This window comes from Tupaia chinensis, unplaced genomic scaffold (assembly GCF_000334495.1).
Source record: "Tupaia chinensis unplaced genomic scaffold, TupChi_1.0 Scaffold000100_1, whole genome shotgun sequence".
NCBI lineage: Eukaryota > Metazoa > Chordata > Mammalia > Scandentia > Tupaiidae > Tupaia > Tupaia belangeri.
In genome coordinates this window covers 2,680,511-2,695,587 of record NW_006159564.1, presented here as the reverse complement: position 1 = coordinate 2,695,587, position 15,077 = coordinate 2,680,511, and the positions used below count along the sequence as shown (strand labels likewise).

Genomic DNA, 15,077 nt, shown 5'->3' with positions numbered 1-15,077 from the left:
TGTGGGAAGAGAGGTTAGTAGAAGAAAAAGAAAAAGCTCAATTAAACCATACAGTCCTTGTGAATGATGAAATGTTTATACTCTGAAATATAAAATATGGCAACAGGGGCCAACAAGTAGCATGGTGGTTCAGGCACTGGACTCCCACATGGCTGACCATGATTCAAGTCCTGGACCTGACAGCTTGCTTTCTCACTTTCCTTCTCTCTCTCACTCTCACTGTCGCTCTCTCACAAGTATGCACGTCCCATAACAAATTTTAAAATAATAGTAATAATCAAATTAAATAATTCTTTTGAAAATAAATAAAAATAAAATATGCCCCAAAACATTACATTTAAAAGAGAATCTTTAAATTCAATTTAAAAAAATATTTACTGATAGGTTCCTAGTGTGATGGTTAAAAGCAGTGGTTAAGCACAGTGCATCAGGTACAAGATCCCACATGACTGATCATGGTTTGAATCATGGCCCAAGAGCTTGAAAAACATGCTGGGCATGTGTGCATGATGCCTAAAATCCTGACAGGATGGAGAGATAGAGCGAAACGGTTGCAGGTGATCATAGTCCACTGAGAAATCCTTCTCTGTTTCTCTCCCTCAAACACAGAAGCTTCTGACAATTAAAAAAAAAAAACAACATATAAGAACTACATTGGGTCAGGATACTGTGCTAGGTGCAAGGTTTCTAAGGAAGAGCAAGAGTCGTAAAAGTCCCTCCTTTTCTCCCAAGGACTAATGCAGGGCACCAGCAGAAAATCAGAAACGCAGGACATGATAACTAATTTCAAATCTTGCACCCAGACCTGATCTCAGAAGAAGCACCAAGAATTTAACCAATGGCCAAAGCTGGTTTCTCCTTGTGGTCACATTCAACACAGAACAACTAATGTTACCAGAAAATGGAAATCAATGGCACTACGTTTAAGAAATCGACATTTATTAAATGTCAGAGGAATTTGAGAAACTTCTCACTCCTGGTTAAGTAAAAATATTGAAAGAATACTAAATGTTACTGGTTTGACTAACAAATAGAGCTGGAAGATCTGGTCTCTGACTCGTGTGAGAATTCCTTAGTGAAAACAAAGCTGTAGTACTAGAGTTAGCGCTTTGCGAAAAGGAACTGCTTTTTAAAGAGAATTCAGCTCTGCCCATTCTCATTAACATATCAATGTCATTGTTGAATGATATGGCTGAGTTAAGTTCACAACTATGCTAGTAAGTAATTCATCAATATTAAATAGTATCATTCCAACTCAAAACACACCTCCCCCCCAAAAAAAATCCTCAAAAGGATTAGAATACATCCATTAACTCATTTAACCAGTATTTTTTGTTGCTGTTGTTAGGTTTTTGCCATAAGGTGAATGCCCTCACTGGAGAGAGAGAGACAGAGAGAAAATGAGAAATCACCCCTCAAGGGGGATGGCCAAGTCACAATCCCTTCTCCTCTATTATCCTCTCAGGCACCTGGCATGTCTTACAAGCTGCCGGATCGGGGACTTCAACTGCAGTTAGCCATGTGAGAGTCCAGCCCCCTAACCACCATACCACCTGCTGATGCCATAACCAGTATTTTATAAGAGTTCCTACCGGTTTCAGCCACTGAAGCTGCACTGAGGGCTTGTGAGCTCATTCTGGAAGGTGTATTCCATCAAGACCCATTCCCACACCCCTGTGCAGACATCACTAATCCATTACAGCACTCTCTCCTGCCAGAGCCCTAGACAGCCTGATGTTCTCTCTCAACACAATAGTCATGAAGATGCTAGCAGTCAGTAGTGGAACATAAAATGAAACATACTGGCCATCCCGGAGTCTACCAAAACTACACTGAAATCACCTGCTGTTCCCACAAAATACAAGCTCTGGTTCTTATTGTTACATTTCTTTCACCTGTTTCTCTTTCCTTTTTTTTGGAGAGATTTTCACTGTAGGGCGCGTGCGCTCACCAGACAAGAGAGAGAGAGACATAGAGACAGAAAGCGAAAAATCACCCCCCAGGGGGGATGGTCACGCCACAATCCCTTCTCCTCCATTCTCCTCTCGGGATCTTGGGCACGCACGCACACGCGCCCGGCGTGAGTTTTAAGCCACCAGGTCCGGGACACGAACCGCGGTCGACTACGTGGGAATCCAGCGACATAGCCATTACACTAGCTGCTGGTTTCCTCTCTTTCCTTTCTATGAAATCCAAATCAACTCTTTTGAAGCTAGGGCTCAAATGCTCTACCTTGAATCTCATCAGTCATATATAAATTCTGTGAGTCTCTAAATTTCTCTAAGTTTATTCCTTTTTAAATGGCACTTAGTAGTATTTAATACTATCTAATAAGTATATGCCTTGTGTCTCACATAAGCATCTTAAGGCTAAGAAATACAGTAGTCCCCTGCCCTAGTCTTCTTCTTATCCATAGTTTCACTTTTCAAGGTTTTAGTTACCTGGGGTCAACAGTGATCTGAAAATAGGTTGAGTACATTACAATGAGATATTTTGAGTGGCCACATTCACTTAACTTTTATTGGAGTATTGTTACAATTGTCCTACTTCATTATTAGTTACTATCTTACTTTGCCTAATGAATAAATTAAGCTTTATCACAAATATGCATGTACAAAAAACACACAAACAAACAAACAAACCAGCAGTGTTTTTGAGTGCAGTGCTACCCAGTTCGACACCATCACTGGGGGTCTTGGAACATATTCCTCATGAATTAGGGGGCCTACTGTACCTCTTGTGTTGTATTGTACATCACACGATGTCATACATCTTTACACGCACTCACATAGCATGCTTACTGAGAACTGGTTCGATTGCTTACTTAGGAGGGAACTTGCGATTGAGAGAACATGTAAGCTCACCTTGGGAAAAACTCGTCTACAACTATGTTCAGAGAAGGCATAGAATTTTTATTGTTCTAGTTAGCAGCTTGCATTTGCAAAGTATATGTAAGATCTTGTTTATATGAAAAAGGAAAAATTGTATTTGATGTACAGAAATGGAATTAAGGCAGATTCTTATCCTGTGGTCATGGTCCTCAGTGGCTGGGAAGCCCCTGATAGCATATTCGGCATTTGTCTATACATAAATATGTGCATTTTTACAGGGCAAGGATTCACAGCTTTCACCAGATTCTCAGAAGAGGCTGTAAGTTAAGAACTAGAATATATGTTCTGTAACTGATAATGGCTGGCACTGCAGAGATGTTGATGTGTTTGTTCTCACACGTCATGTGTGAGAAAATGGCATGCTGGGAAAGGAAAGAATCCCATTTCCTACTGTCGGCAGGTCACATCCCACTTGGGATGATCCTAGTGATCTACCCATTGGTCTTCCTATGTCCACTGCCCTGTCTTCATTTTTAGCACACAAACTTCTGTATGAGTCTCTACCAACTTCCATATTTCCAGGACCTAACAAACTACTAATGAATCTAACTGGGGTTTTTTTTAATGTTAAATCATGTGTACCTTGCTTTCGCGGCCATCGCCGGAGCAGCAGCGGCCAAAATGAAGTTCAATCCTCTCATGACTTCTGACCGAAGCAAGAACCATAAAAGGCATTTCAATGCACCTTCCCACATCCACAGGAAGATTATGTCTTCCCCACTTCCCAAAGAGCTGAGGCAGAAGTACACTGTGCGATCTACGCCCATACAAAAGGACGGTGAAGTTCAGGTTGTGCAAGGACACTATAAAGGTCAGCAAACTGGCAAAGTGGTCCAAGTTCACAGGAAGAAATATGTCATCTATATTGAGCAGGTGCAGCGGGGAAGGCTAATGGCACAACGGTCCATGTGGGGATTTACCCCAGCAAGGTGGTTACCACCAGACTAAAGCTGGACAAAGACCACAAAAAGATCCTTGAATGGAAAGTCAAGTCTCACCAAGTAGGAAAGGAAAAGGACAAATATAAGGAAGAAACAATAGAGAAGATGCAGGAGTAAAATAATCTTATATGCCGTTCTTATTAAAAACTGCTAAGATGAGGGACCAGCAGTTAGTGTAATTGGCTATGTCGCTGGACTCCCATGTAGTCGACCACGGTTCGAGTCCTGGATCTGGTGGCTTAAAACTCACGCCTGGCGCGTGTGCATGCGTGCCCAAGATCCCAAGAGGAGATTGGAGGAGAAGGGATTGTGGCATGGCCATCCCCCCTGGGGGGTGATTTCTTGCTTTCTGTCTCTCTGTCTCTGTCTGTCTGGCGAGCACACGCGCCCTGTGGCAAAAACCTCTCCAAAAAAAACTGCTAAAATTAAAAACAAAATCATGTACACCTTCAGGAAACACATTCTCTAAAACATCTCAATTAAAATAAATTAGTTTAAAAGTATTTTTAATAGTCACTAGTAGTACTTTTCTACCTATGGGAATATAAATAAGACTAGTAAAAAAAATGCACATCCTTAGGACAAATAATACTAGTGAATTAATGTTTATTTAAAATCATGCCTGAGCTTTTCCAGTGTGAATGAACTGCTTTGCATTACACCATATTTACAGATGATAAGTGACAAACTTTTGCCCACAAGACATACTGGGTCAAACAATGTGATCAATTCAAATTCAAAGTGATATTTTTAAAAAAAACAGTACTTAGCCACAAAAAGTGTAAGTCATTTGTCTGATGCTTATAAGTCTTCTCATTTAAATAAAAAAGTTTCAATGAGTCAAATTTATCACAAAGAATTAGTATGCAATCACAGCTAAACATGTTCCTCAGGGCATGCCAGCGGTAAGCAAAATTATGTTGCTATAAGTAATGTCACTAAAAAATAAAACTTTCTTTTTCTGAATGGTAATACAAAACGTCATAGTGCATTATCATTATTTGGCAACAGAAAACAAGGAGTCATGTTTTGCTATTGAATTTTTATTATTCCTATAAAGATAAAATAAAAATATCAACAGAACATGTAAATTACAAATTCTAGAAAGCTTTTTTTGAGAGACATTGAGAGTTGTTCTCTTCAAGAGCATAAAGTTCTCTACATTCTGTCCATTTTAGTGCCTGAGAAAAAGCATATTTACAATTGAAACAGCTCTTTCATTCGCTAAGGGAACTCCCCATCTGTGTTATCTACAAAGACTAGTTGGGTGATTACACAACAACAGCGACTCACAATGTGTATACCTTTAAAAAACAGTGACCATTCACTTGTTCGTTTCTATTTTATTGATTTACATGTTCCAAATATGGCCATGTTAATGACCAAGTATGTTCAATATTATTAAAGAAAAAAATATCAATTATACACAGTTTGCAAAAATCAAATTCCAACCATAAACACTTTTCATCCAGTCCAACGACTGGAGACTTTCCAACACCAACAACTACCAGATACTGCATCAGGCCAAATAAAGCCTGGACACGTTATCCACATTTACTATTTCCTTCTCAAATGCTTTCATTTTTTAAAAAATGTTTACAATGTGCCTGCTTTAAACTGGCAATACATACTAAAAGTCTTTTCCTACCCAAAAGCTACTGTTAACAGAAGACAATTTTACCATTCAGACCAAATTTCGATGTCTAGATCCCAGATACCTGGGTATGAAATATGCAAATCTGTTGAGGGAATTAGATATTTTTCCTCTTTTCTTTAAATGTAACCCACTATATAATAGTGAACTAAATATATTTGTTTCATAGAAACAACTTACATTTGCCAATACAGAGCAAATGGTCTATGTACAGATATATTAGGACTGCCTAACTGACAGTGAGTGTTGCTGACCAGGCTCCAAGTCAATGGAGCTAATACAGTGGAGCTCTCTGCTGAATGGACTTTCCCTTCAGGATACGTCGGATCTGGAAGAGAAAATAAATACGATTTGTGAAGATTCTTTTTTTTTTTTTTAAGTTTGTTTATTCATTCATTCACTCACTCATTCCATGAGACACAGAGAGAGACAGGCACCCACAACACTGTTCACACTGTGATCCACCCACCCCCGGTCTCTTGTGTTCAGCACACACAGGGAGATCCTGGGACGTGAACCCAGGACCCTCCCATGTGGGGCTACTGGGCCACTGCTTATGCCAATGCCTTGTTCCTGTGAGGTTTATTTTTTTATGGTCTAAGTGTTGTATTTCTTTTAGAGTTTCATTCCTTCCTTATAAATCCTGTATCACTCCTATTAACTTGTTAGAAAAGTTAGTGAAAAGTCAAGGGCCCTCCACTCCTCAATAATTCCCGAGAACATTACATGACTATTCACCACAAACAGTGAAGCAGAAGCAAATACTGAACTGAGGACTCTGCTATTTACTAGCTAACGACAGTTCCTATCCTGGGAATTTCTCTGAGCCCCATTTTTTGCCAGCTGAGTCTTTATAGTGCAACATTTTCATAACTATGAAATGATGGAATATAATAAGAACTCTAGAAACTATCAAGAGAGTCTAAGTTATAAAGAGCTCTATAAGTAGAAGTTATAATCATTTTATATGCATAATAATAGCTAGGAATTAAGGAAAGAGCTAAACTTCACTCCTTATATTTTATTTCGTAATGATATAAGTAATAATCTATCAAAGCTACAATTACTTTCATTTTGCCCAAAAGAATCTATCAAAAAAAATTGTTTTTTAAAAAGACTACCTGACCTCTGACCATCTTGGGTCCATGGATAAACCTTCAAATTTCTTACTCTTCCCTTGGAAACAAGGCAATTAACCCAAAGTGCTACAGTGATCACTGAGAGACAATGATACACAGAGCACCAGCTGGCCTTTGCCCCGCACAACCTCACCTCCCTTCAGGTTTCAGACCCAAGTGCCTCGGCATCTCCTGTGCCGCCTGGGACCCTCACCTGCTCTCCCACAGGGCCATCAGGAACCAAATGCACCGGCTGCTCATTCTCCAAGTTCCGAGTACTCGGGTCAGCTCCCTTCCTCATCAACAGGCGGACTGCGTCCAACTGTGTCACCCGATACTGCAGGCTGGCAGCAACATGGAGGGCCGTGTTTCCATTGTAAGCCTGCAGACAAAGGCATGAAATAGCACACTTCAGGAAGAGGGACTTTCTCAAAAGGAGCTCGAAAAGCCTGAGCAAGGTACAAAGGGTTACTCCAACTCTGGTGTGGCGTTGAAGCATTCTAAAGGTACCTTCGCATTCACAAAAGACAGGCAACTGGGCAGCTCCAAAAAGAGGCGAATGAGTTCCAAGTTTGCTTCTTCAGCTGCCAAATGCAGGGCTGTGCGACCACTTTTACGATCCTTAATAAAGGAAAAGGGGGGAAATGAGTATCTAGATACCATGTCCTGAAATACACTTTGTACTAGTCTTTCAAATGTCTGACTCAGCCTTGGAGACTCACTCTGAATGTCCCCTTCTCCACAAAGCTTTCCTTAATCCCAAGCTAAATGGAATGTCTTTTCAATTCCCTATTAATTGGCCTAAATGCTTCCTAACATCGTCTACCTTGTATACAGGGAGGCAGAAAATGTAGAAACATGCTCAATACTTTAATTGTGTACTGATAAGCCATTTACTATGTATCACCTGCATTGCCAGACCTGGTGGCCACCTGTAGAGTTAGCTATATCTCTCACCTCTTCTATTAGCCAGGATGCTCCCCAAAAGCCCAAGTGGCTCATGATTTAGGCATTTTCTGCCCATAAGTACCTAACCCAGTGCCTTGCACATAAGATATGCTCAGTAAGTAAACCCTGAATGAAAAAAGTATATATTTTCCAACTGGAAAATAGACTGAGCTCATATACTACAACAATGAAGAAACCCTTACAAAAAGCATGACCTTTATTATCAGTGTATGAAAATGGAAGCCAAAATGGAATCAATTTCAAGCATTTTCTTTTCTTTCAAAGACTAATATTTCAAAGCTGAATGATCTTTTGGATGATAATCCAAAGATTAAAAGCAAATCAAGAAAGCAGATGAAATGATCTTTCAAAAATCTAAGCTTAACAGGACCAGCAGTTAGCATAATGGCTACATCGCTGGACTCCCACGTAGTGGACTGCGGTTCGAGTCCCAGACCTGGTGGCTTAAACTCACGCTGGGCACATGTGCGTGCGTGCCCAAGATCCCAAGAGGAGAATAGAGGAGAAGGGATTGCGACATGGCCATCCCCCCTGGGGAGTGATTTCTTGCTTTCTGTTTCTCTGTCTCTGTCTTTCTGGTGAGCATGTGCACCTTACAGCAAAAACCCCTTCAAAAAAACAAAAAAAATCTAAGCTTAACCATCCATACATTGTTACTTACTGCACTCACTAAAAAAAGAAGCTTTAATCTGTAGTACAAAGCAAGGTTTCTGCTATCACCCTGTTTCTCCCTATACTGTCTCAGAACGTCATGATTTTACCTTCGCTTCCACGGCTGCTCCCATTTGAATCAGACACTTAATTGTGTCAACCAGACTCTTATTCTTCAGTAAAAGGTCCTGGACTTCAGGTGAATGAGGCTGTTGATTCGTCTGGAGTTCATGTACCACAGCATTGTGAGCCATGACTGCACAGTGAAGAGGAGTCAGGCCTAGGGAAAAAGTGTAATAAAGCAGGGGTCCAGCATCCCATCAGGTCTTTTGGTTGCCTCTTTAGGGTGGCCTCTAACTTTACCTATAAATGGGTTTCACAAGAACTAATAAGGCAACCTGAACTTTCCCTCCATTGGACCTCAGGGCTAATTTAATCTATCTACAGTATAGACTATTACTCTACAAAGTATTTTAGCTTTAACCATCTCCTTTCTTAGTATGATACTTAATACCCTTAGAACTTCTTGGCCTCACTCTTTAAATGGCTCTTCATCTAATAATGTTCGGTTGCTTACCATCATAGTTAGTGGCCTCAAGATCCAGAAACTGATTGCTCCTCATTGCTCCCTTCTGAATTGCCTGCAAAATTTTATAAAAGACATCTGTTAGCAAGAGATAATCTACACAAATACTTATCTCTTAATATCCCGAGAAATGAATAAGTCAACTGAAATAGATTATTATAAAGTTAACATTAATAACTTCAAGGCTGATGGGCAATCTATATCCAACTTCTAATAGCCACACCTTATCTGTTTGGCCCCTCGATGATGGCAGCCCGGCTCACCAATGCCTCTTACCTGAAGCACCTGGGAGTGGCCCTTCTCAGCACATACGTGCAGAGGTGTCCGTCCCCAGCAGTCTGTGGTGTTCACCTGGGCCCCAAGGTTCACCAGATCCTGCACGATGAGATGCTGATTGGCAGCCACTGCCACCTGAAAGGCACTCTGTAGACATTAAGAGGAAAAAAATATATTTTTAAAAACACCTAACACTACCAATAACAAGGAAAATGAAACTAAACTGTGACTGGGGGAAAACCCATGTAGAGAAAATACGTCCTATTAATAAGCAATCAGATACTGTAAGACAAGGAAACTAAAATAAGCTTTGGGTGCGGCTTTATTACACCCGGTTAGCCTTTAGTCAAATAACTACAAAGTTAACGTTAATAACTTCAAGGCTGATGGTGGCAAAAAGTCAACATCTCAAAGTTAATATTAACTAACCCCTCTTTATCTGGAGCTCTGAAACTATCTCCACATGGACCTGGTCGTGATTCACTTCACATGACCACACCTTTGCCATTTCAGTCTCTGCTGAGACCCTCACCTGTCCATTGTGCTCTTTAATATCCAGCATGTGCAGCGCGTTCATCTTCCTTGCAAGGACATAGGACAGTGCCCTTCTCCCTTGGGCAACAGCAATATGGAGAAACCTGAGGAACGAGGAAAGGAAGTGTAAAACTACTTCTGATTCCACTAAGTTTATCTTTTTTAAAAAATCTTCTTTTGGTCCCTTTTGGATAAATTGGTACACTCAGTTGAAAAATTACAGAGCATAATCTGTCTCTTCTATACTGATAATATATGCAAGTTGCAACAGGCTGAGTGAGGGCTACCAGAAACAAGGACAATCCCCAGCACCATGCTGATTGTTTTACATCTGTTTTTAATACTCGTGAAAACCCTGTCATCATTCTATAGTACATGTTGAGAAACTGAGGCACAGAGACGTTAAATAATTGTCCAAGTCCACAAAGACATCAGAACAAGTTAAAATACAATCTACAAATCAACTCCTGGTTCATGTCTAATCATAATCTATGTTTCTGATCTACAGACACTTTATACTGGTCTTCTAACACCAATTATTCTAAGAAGACACATATATTTTTATTAATTTTATTAAGAGGTAACTTTTTAAAGAATTATTTATTTTATTTAATTTTTTATTATTATTAATTTGATCAGAGAGAGAGAGAGAGAAAGAGAAAGTGAAAAAGCAAGCCACCAGGTCAGGGACTTGAACCGTGGTCGGCCATGTGGGAGTCCAGCATCCCAATCACTGCGCCAACTGCAGGCCCCTATTAAGAGATAATTTGTTCAGCAAAAATGTTTTAAAGATGGGGAGGGACCAGCAGGTGGCATGGTGGTTAAGGTGCTGGACTCCCATATGACCTACAGCACTTTGAGTCCTGGACCTGGTAGCTTGAAAACCATGCTGGGCACAGGTGCATGTGTGCCCAAAATCCCAGGAGAATGGAGAAAGAATTGCAGTATGACCATCCCCCCAGGGAGTGATTTCTCACTTTCCCTGTCACTGTCTCTCTCTAGTGAGTGCATAAGCTCTGTGGCAAAAACCTTAAAAAAAAAAGTGGGGGTTGGGGGGTTGGGGATGGGAGGAGAACACTCTTGTAAAATATAAGCTATCACAAAGTTTTCACCTACACTAGCCACCTCAGCCAACCACTAAGCTATAACCTGTATAACAGAGAAAAACCCTATGCTCACTAGGCCCAACAGGTGTGGCTGACCAAATCAAGTACATCAGAAAAAAGGATACTCACGTGTCCCCATCTGCATCCTTGGAAAGAAACTGGTCTTGGGAAATATTTGCCAATTTGCTTTCCTCCTGCTCTACTTGCCACTGAAAAAATGACTTGCCTAACTGTGTGGTATTCATTGGACTTCTGATGATGTTCTGGAATGGCAGTGAGGTATTTAAAGAGGCAGAACCTGTGTCGTGGCCCCCCATGGCCTCACAAGCACTGTTTGGCATCACACTGAAGTTCTGAAGGTGAGCTTCACTTTGCTGCTGGACAGCGGGAGAAGTCTGAATGGGAACGGCAACGTGGTCAGATTCCCCAGGACTTCTTAGAAGGGATATAAAACTTTGGTTTGGGCAGAACTGGGATTCTTGACTATCAAAGAGGTTTGGTTCATAGTTGGGGGACTGGGAAGTTCTGGAATAAGGACTGTATTCCAGAGCTGGGTTGTGGCTGTAGTGCTGCTGCTGCTGCTGCTGCTGCTGCACGTTCTGGTTCTGTGGAGAATACTGGTATATGGAAGGCTGGTCCATCATCTGAGGGGAGCTGCTGACTTCGCATGGCTGATACTGCTGAGGTGGAGACAAGACCTGCCCACCATGGAAGTTCTGACACTGCTCTCGGGTGGAACTCTGAGGGACCATCACAGGGCTCATCCAACTAACTTGGACTGTGTTCAGGGACACTGGGCTGCATTCGTTCTTAATGTTTATAATGTTCTGAAGCAGATCGGCAGTGCTGTCCTGTTTAGGTTCACTGTGATGAACATCTTCCATGCTCTCCCCGGGCGTTGGTGTTTGAGGTGGTGTCTGGAAAGAAAAAAAGAAAAGGTAAATTGCACGCTCATTTCCTTCTAAAATTATTCCAGGAATAATTTCCAAAGGATATTCCTCTGAATAGTGAGGAAACGGTGAGACACTTACCAAAAATTGGGTTTGCAACACAGCTGGCCTTTTGCAAGCTGGTCCATCAGACAATGTATCGGGCCCTTTCCTTTTCCCACTATACAATGCTATGTTCTTCAATTCTACCCAAGGAAGGAAAATGGAATCAATGACCATCTTACTTTGCAAATTTTACCCATAATCACACCAAATTATATTACTCTAAGGACCTCCTAACGTTATGAATGGAAGTAACTCTTACCTGTGAATGGCTCTATGTTCACACCTTGAGTCTATAAAAAAAAAAAATAAAGTTTCCAAGTTAGTGTATATAAAATGCTTTCCTACTTATTACACATTAATAAAAAGACTTATCTCTACCACCCTTTACAGCTTACTATAAGTCTCTGATAGAATCTATCAATATTTATTTCCTATCTCAATTTTCATTTTATCTTGCAACTTCCCCCATTTTCACTTTCCCCTTAGTTAAACTCAAGTCAAGGTGAAATCAATAAAGCCTTTTGATTTTTCCCTTTCTGGTCAAAATGCTCCATTTCAATAGAATCCTATTAATTTGCTTGTCCCTAACTTGCTTTCATTGATTTATTCATTAAATTTCTCTTGTGTACCTACAGGTGCATGGCACTGGACTAAGTGATAAGAATAGAGCAGACTTTGTCATCTACCAAAGTCTACAAGTCACTTACTGGACCTACCTCAGCAGAGAATAACAACCCCAACCGACTAACCTCCCTCTTGCCCCACCCAAAGCAGAAAATAGGTGCCACCTTAAAATCATCCACAGCTTGGCCAGAAGCCTTCTGTTTGTGACTTCGGATGTGCAGCAAGAGCTCCTTCACTGAGTTCTTCACTCGCACACCTTGAAAGGGTCCTCTCTGCTGCCTGCCAACCCCCATATGGGGCTCAGCTGTTCAAAAGAAACAACAAACCCCAGTTACATCTCTTCACAGACACAAACTGTAATAACGCTCTAAACGAGTTGTTTTTTTTTTTTAATGCACCCCAGAGTTCAAACAGTTTCAAAAGAAATGGAAAATACCTCATTTATAATTCTTAGAATGACTGTTTGAAATAATAACATTTTGGATATATTGGGTAAATAAAATATATTATTAAGTTTAAAAAAAAATAGCTGTATCTAATGTATAAAGTCCAAAGCGACAGAAGGCAAAGCTTTTCCAACTCCTCTGGTCCATGGCTATCCTGCCAGTGCCCAGCTCTACATAAAGGTTCTATGCTGCCTCATACCTTACTCCACCAGGCTCCACAAAAAATTCAACCTCTTAGAAATGTGGCTGGGGGTCCCCAGAGCCAACAGATAACCCAAATTAAGCCTCTCTGAATTTTAGCCCTATCCACCCATGAAACAAGATGACAAAATTCACCTGCCTGACTTTCATAGATCTGTAATTATTTCTGACTTTGGAAAAACCTTGGGGGGCACAGGGGATAAATGACGCATTTTTAACTTTTCAAGCCAAAAGCTTTATGGTCACAAAGAAATTTTTAAAGCCTATTACTTCTACTCACCTAAAGAGGCACAAAACGACTTCCTCCCAAGATCTGAATGTACAAAAACCTAACAATTAACAATGCCCTAGATTCATTTCTTATTATTTCCCTCAATTCAACTGTGCCAAGAAAGCTGCTTAATTTTACTGAGCTTAAACACATTTCCACATACGCACACAGGATTTCCCCTCATGACTGCTTTTGGAGTTGCTTACACAGGCCTTCTAAGTAAAGAGGAAATATGCTCATTTCACATTTAAATTTTAAAATACACTTTATGATTTAGTGTACAAGCACAGTAGTCCATTGGGTCGCCGGGAACGTCATGACGCATTTTACATAGAAAACGACATCGTGACGTTCCCAACTTTCCAACAACCTAATACTTCTGACCACTACTGTGGCACAACCTCCAGGGATAGGAGTTAAACACAAACATACAAAAAGTCAGGAAGTGAGTAATTCGGCCACTCTGTCAAGTGGGGCAGGGGGGGACAAGCAGCAGCAATGCCTAACTTATGACATATATGCATAGATATATATTACATATATGCATATACAGGTCATAAATTCATGAAATTAACAGTTCAGTGATGAGGCGAATTAAATGATCAGTTGGTCTGACTTTTCCGTTGGAGGATTTCGGCATGCCACGATCTAACAGCATGTCTCTGGAATGAAAGCAACTAATAACCCAACGTCACAGGGAGCAAAACGCAGCTTCAGAAATCCCCGATGGCTATGTGGTAAACCAAGGAACCAGCAAAATAGTTTCAGCCAGACGATGGTCAAATGTGAGAGAAAAGAGCCTGAGCACACACGCACGCACGAAAGCAAGCGCGCGCGCGCACACACACACACAGACTCACATTCTTGGATCTGCTACACACTTAACATATTGTGGCTTAAATTACTTTAACGATGGTGTTACATGATTTAAGAGAAAAATGATAGACCACCCTTGAAAATAAAAGACAAGCACAGTGAGAACAGCTACGAGAGCGGCGAGAGCAGCGAGCGCGAGAGCAGCGAGCGGCGAGATGTACTTTAAACTCAGCTGGTTGGAGTCGGTTTCGGATTAGGATTCATTCTTCAGTCTACACACAGTGGCATCCTGTCTCCCCACCCCCCAATTACGCAACTCCGTTCATTGAAAAAGAAAACTATCCCATTTACAACCGAAAAAGGGAAACAATCTGCCTTTCTTCCCTGGCAATGGCTTATTCACGCTAAGCTTTGCTAAAACCAAAACAAGCCTGCAGAAACTGTGGGCTTCGAAACCCCAGAACGTCCAAACCAAGGCATAAGCTTACTCTGGCTTCAGTCCAGCTCCACCTTCCATCTTGATAGTAACAGATCTTTTTTTTTTTTTTTTTTTTAAATGGCAAAGTCCTATTACTCTAAATTTCCACAAATGCTTAAGAAGAAATGTCAACCTTCAGCCCAATTCCCACGCTCATTAGCCTTGACTACAGCTCTTCACTGAAACGACCACAAACGAAAATCACACCCACCCCAAGCCCCGAACCTCGTCACCGCATGGGAGCCGTAACTCGGCAGATCTGTTTCCAGAGAAAACCCGTGTTGCGTTTCAAAAGCTCCGAGGCCCCTTGAATGGCGCCCAGACTTCAGAGGGGCCAAAGGGCATCGCGTTACGGCAGGTGCCCAGGCCAAGGCACTGCACCCCGGAGTCGCTTCATACACCACGAATGCGCTGTGCCCTGCCGTTATAGAAGGCGCGGGGCCCCGTACGCCGACCGGGCGCCTCCCGCCCGGGGCCCCGACCCTCCTCCGTGCGTCCCAGCACGCGCCGGGCGCGGGCG

General features: G+C 41.4%; 1 protein-coding gene and 1 pseudogene across 1 annotated transcript; one reads left to right on the top strand and one right to left on the bottom strand.

The window, feature by feature from the left end:
* Positions 1-2,184: 2,184 nt before the first annotated feature.
* LOC102489420 (60S ribosomal protein L26-like) lies at positions 2,185-3,949 on the top strand (annotated as a pseudogene).
* Positions 3,950-5,004: 1,055 nt separating this feature from the next.
* On the bottom strand, positions 5,005-12,649 carry NFKBIZ (NFKB inhibitor zeta; the record flags this gene model as incomplete). The annotated part of the gene is given in 11 exon segments (XM_006143585.3): positions 5,005-5,814; positions 6,819-6,986; positions 7,115-7,225; positions 8,335-8,504; positions 8,802-8,865; positions 9,087-9,233; positions 9,619-9,724; positions 10,856-11,643; positions 11,758-11,861; positions 11,981-12,011; positions 12,510-12,649. Coding segments are annotated over 11 exon segments (1,883 nt in total), but the record flags the coding sequence as incomplete, so codon positions are not given.
* Between the last annotated feature and the right edge of the window lie 2,428 nt (positions 12,650-15,077).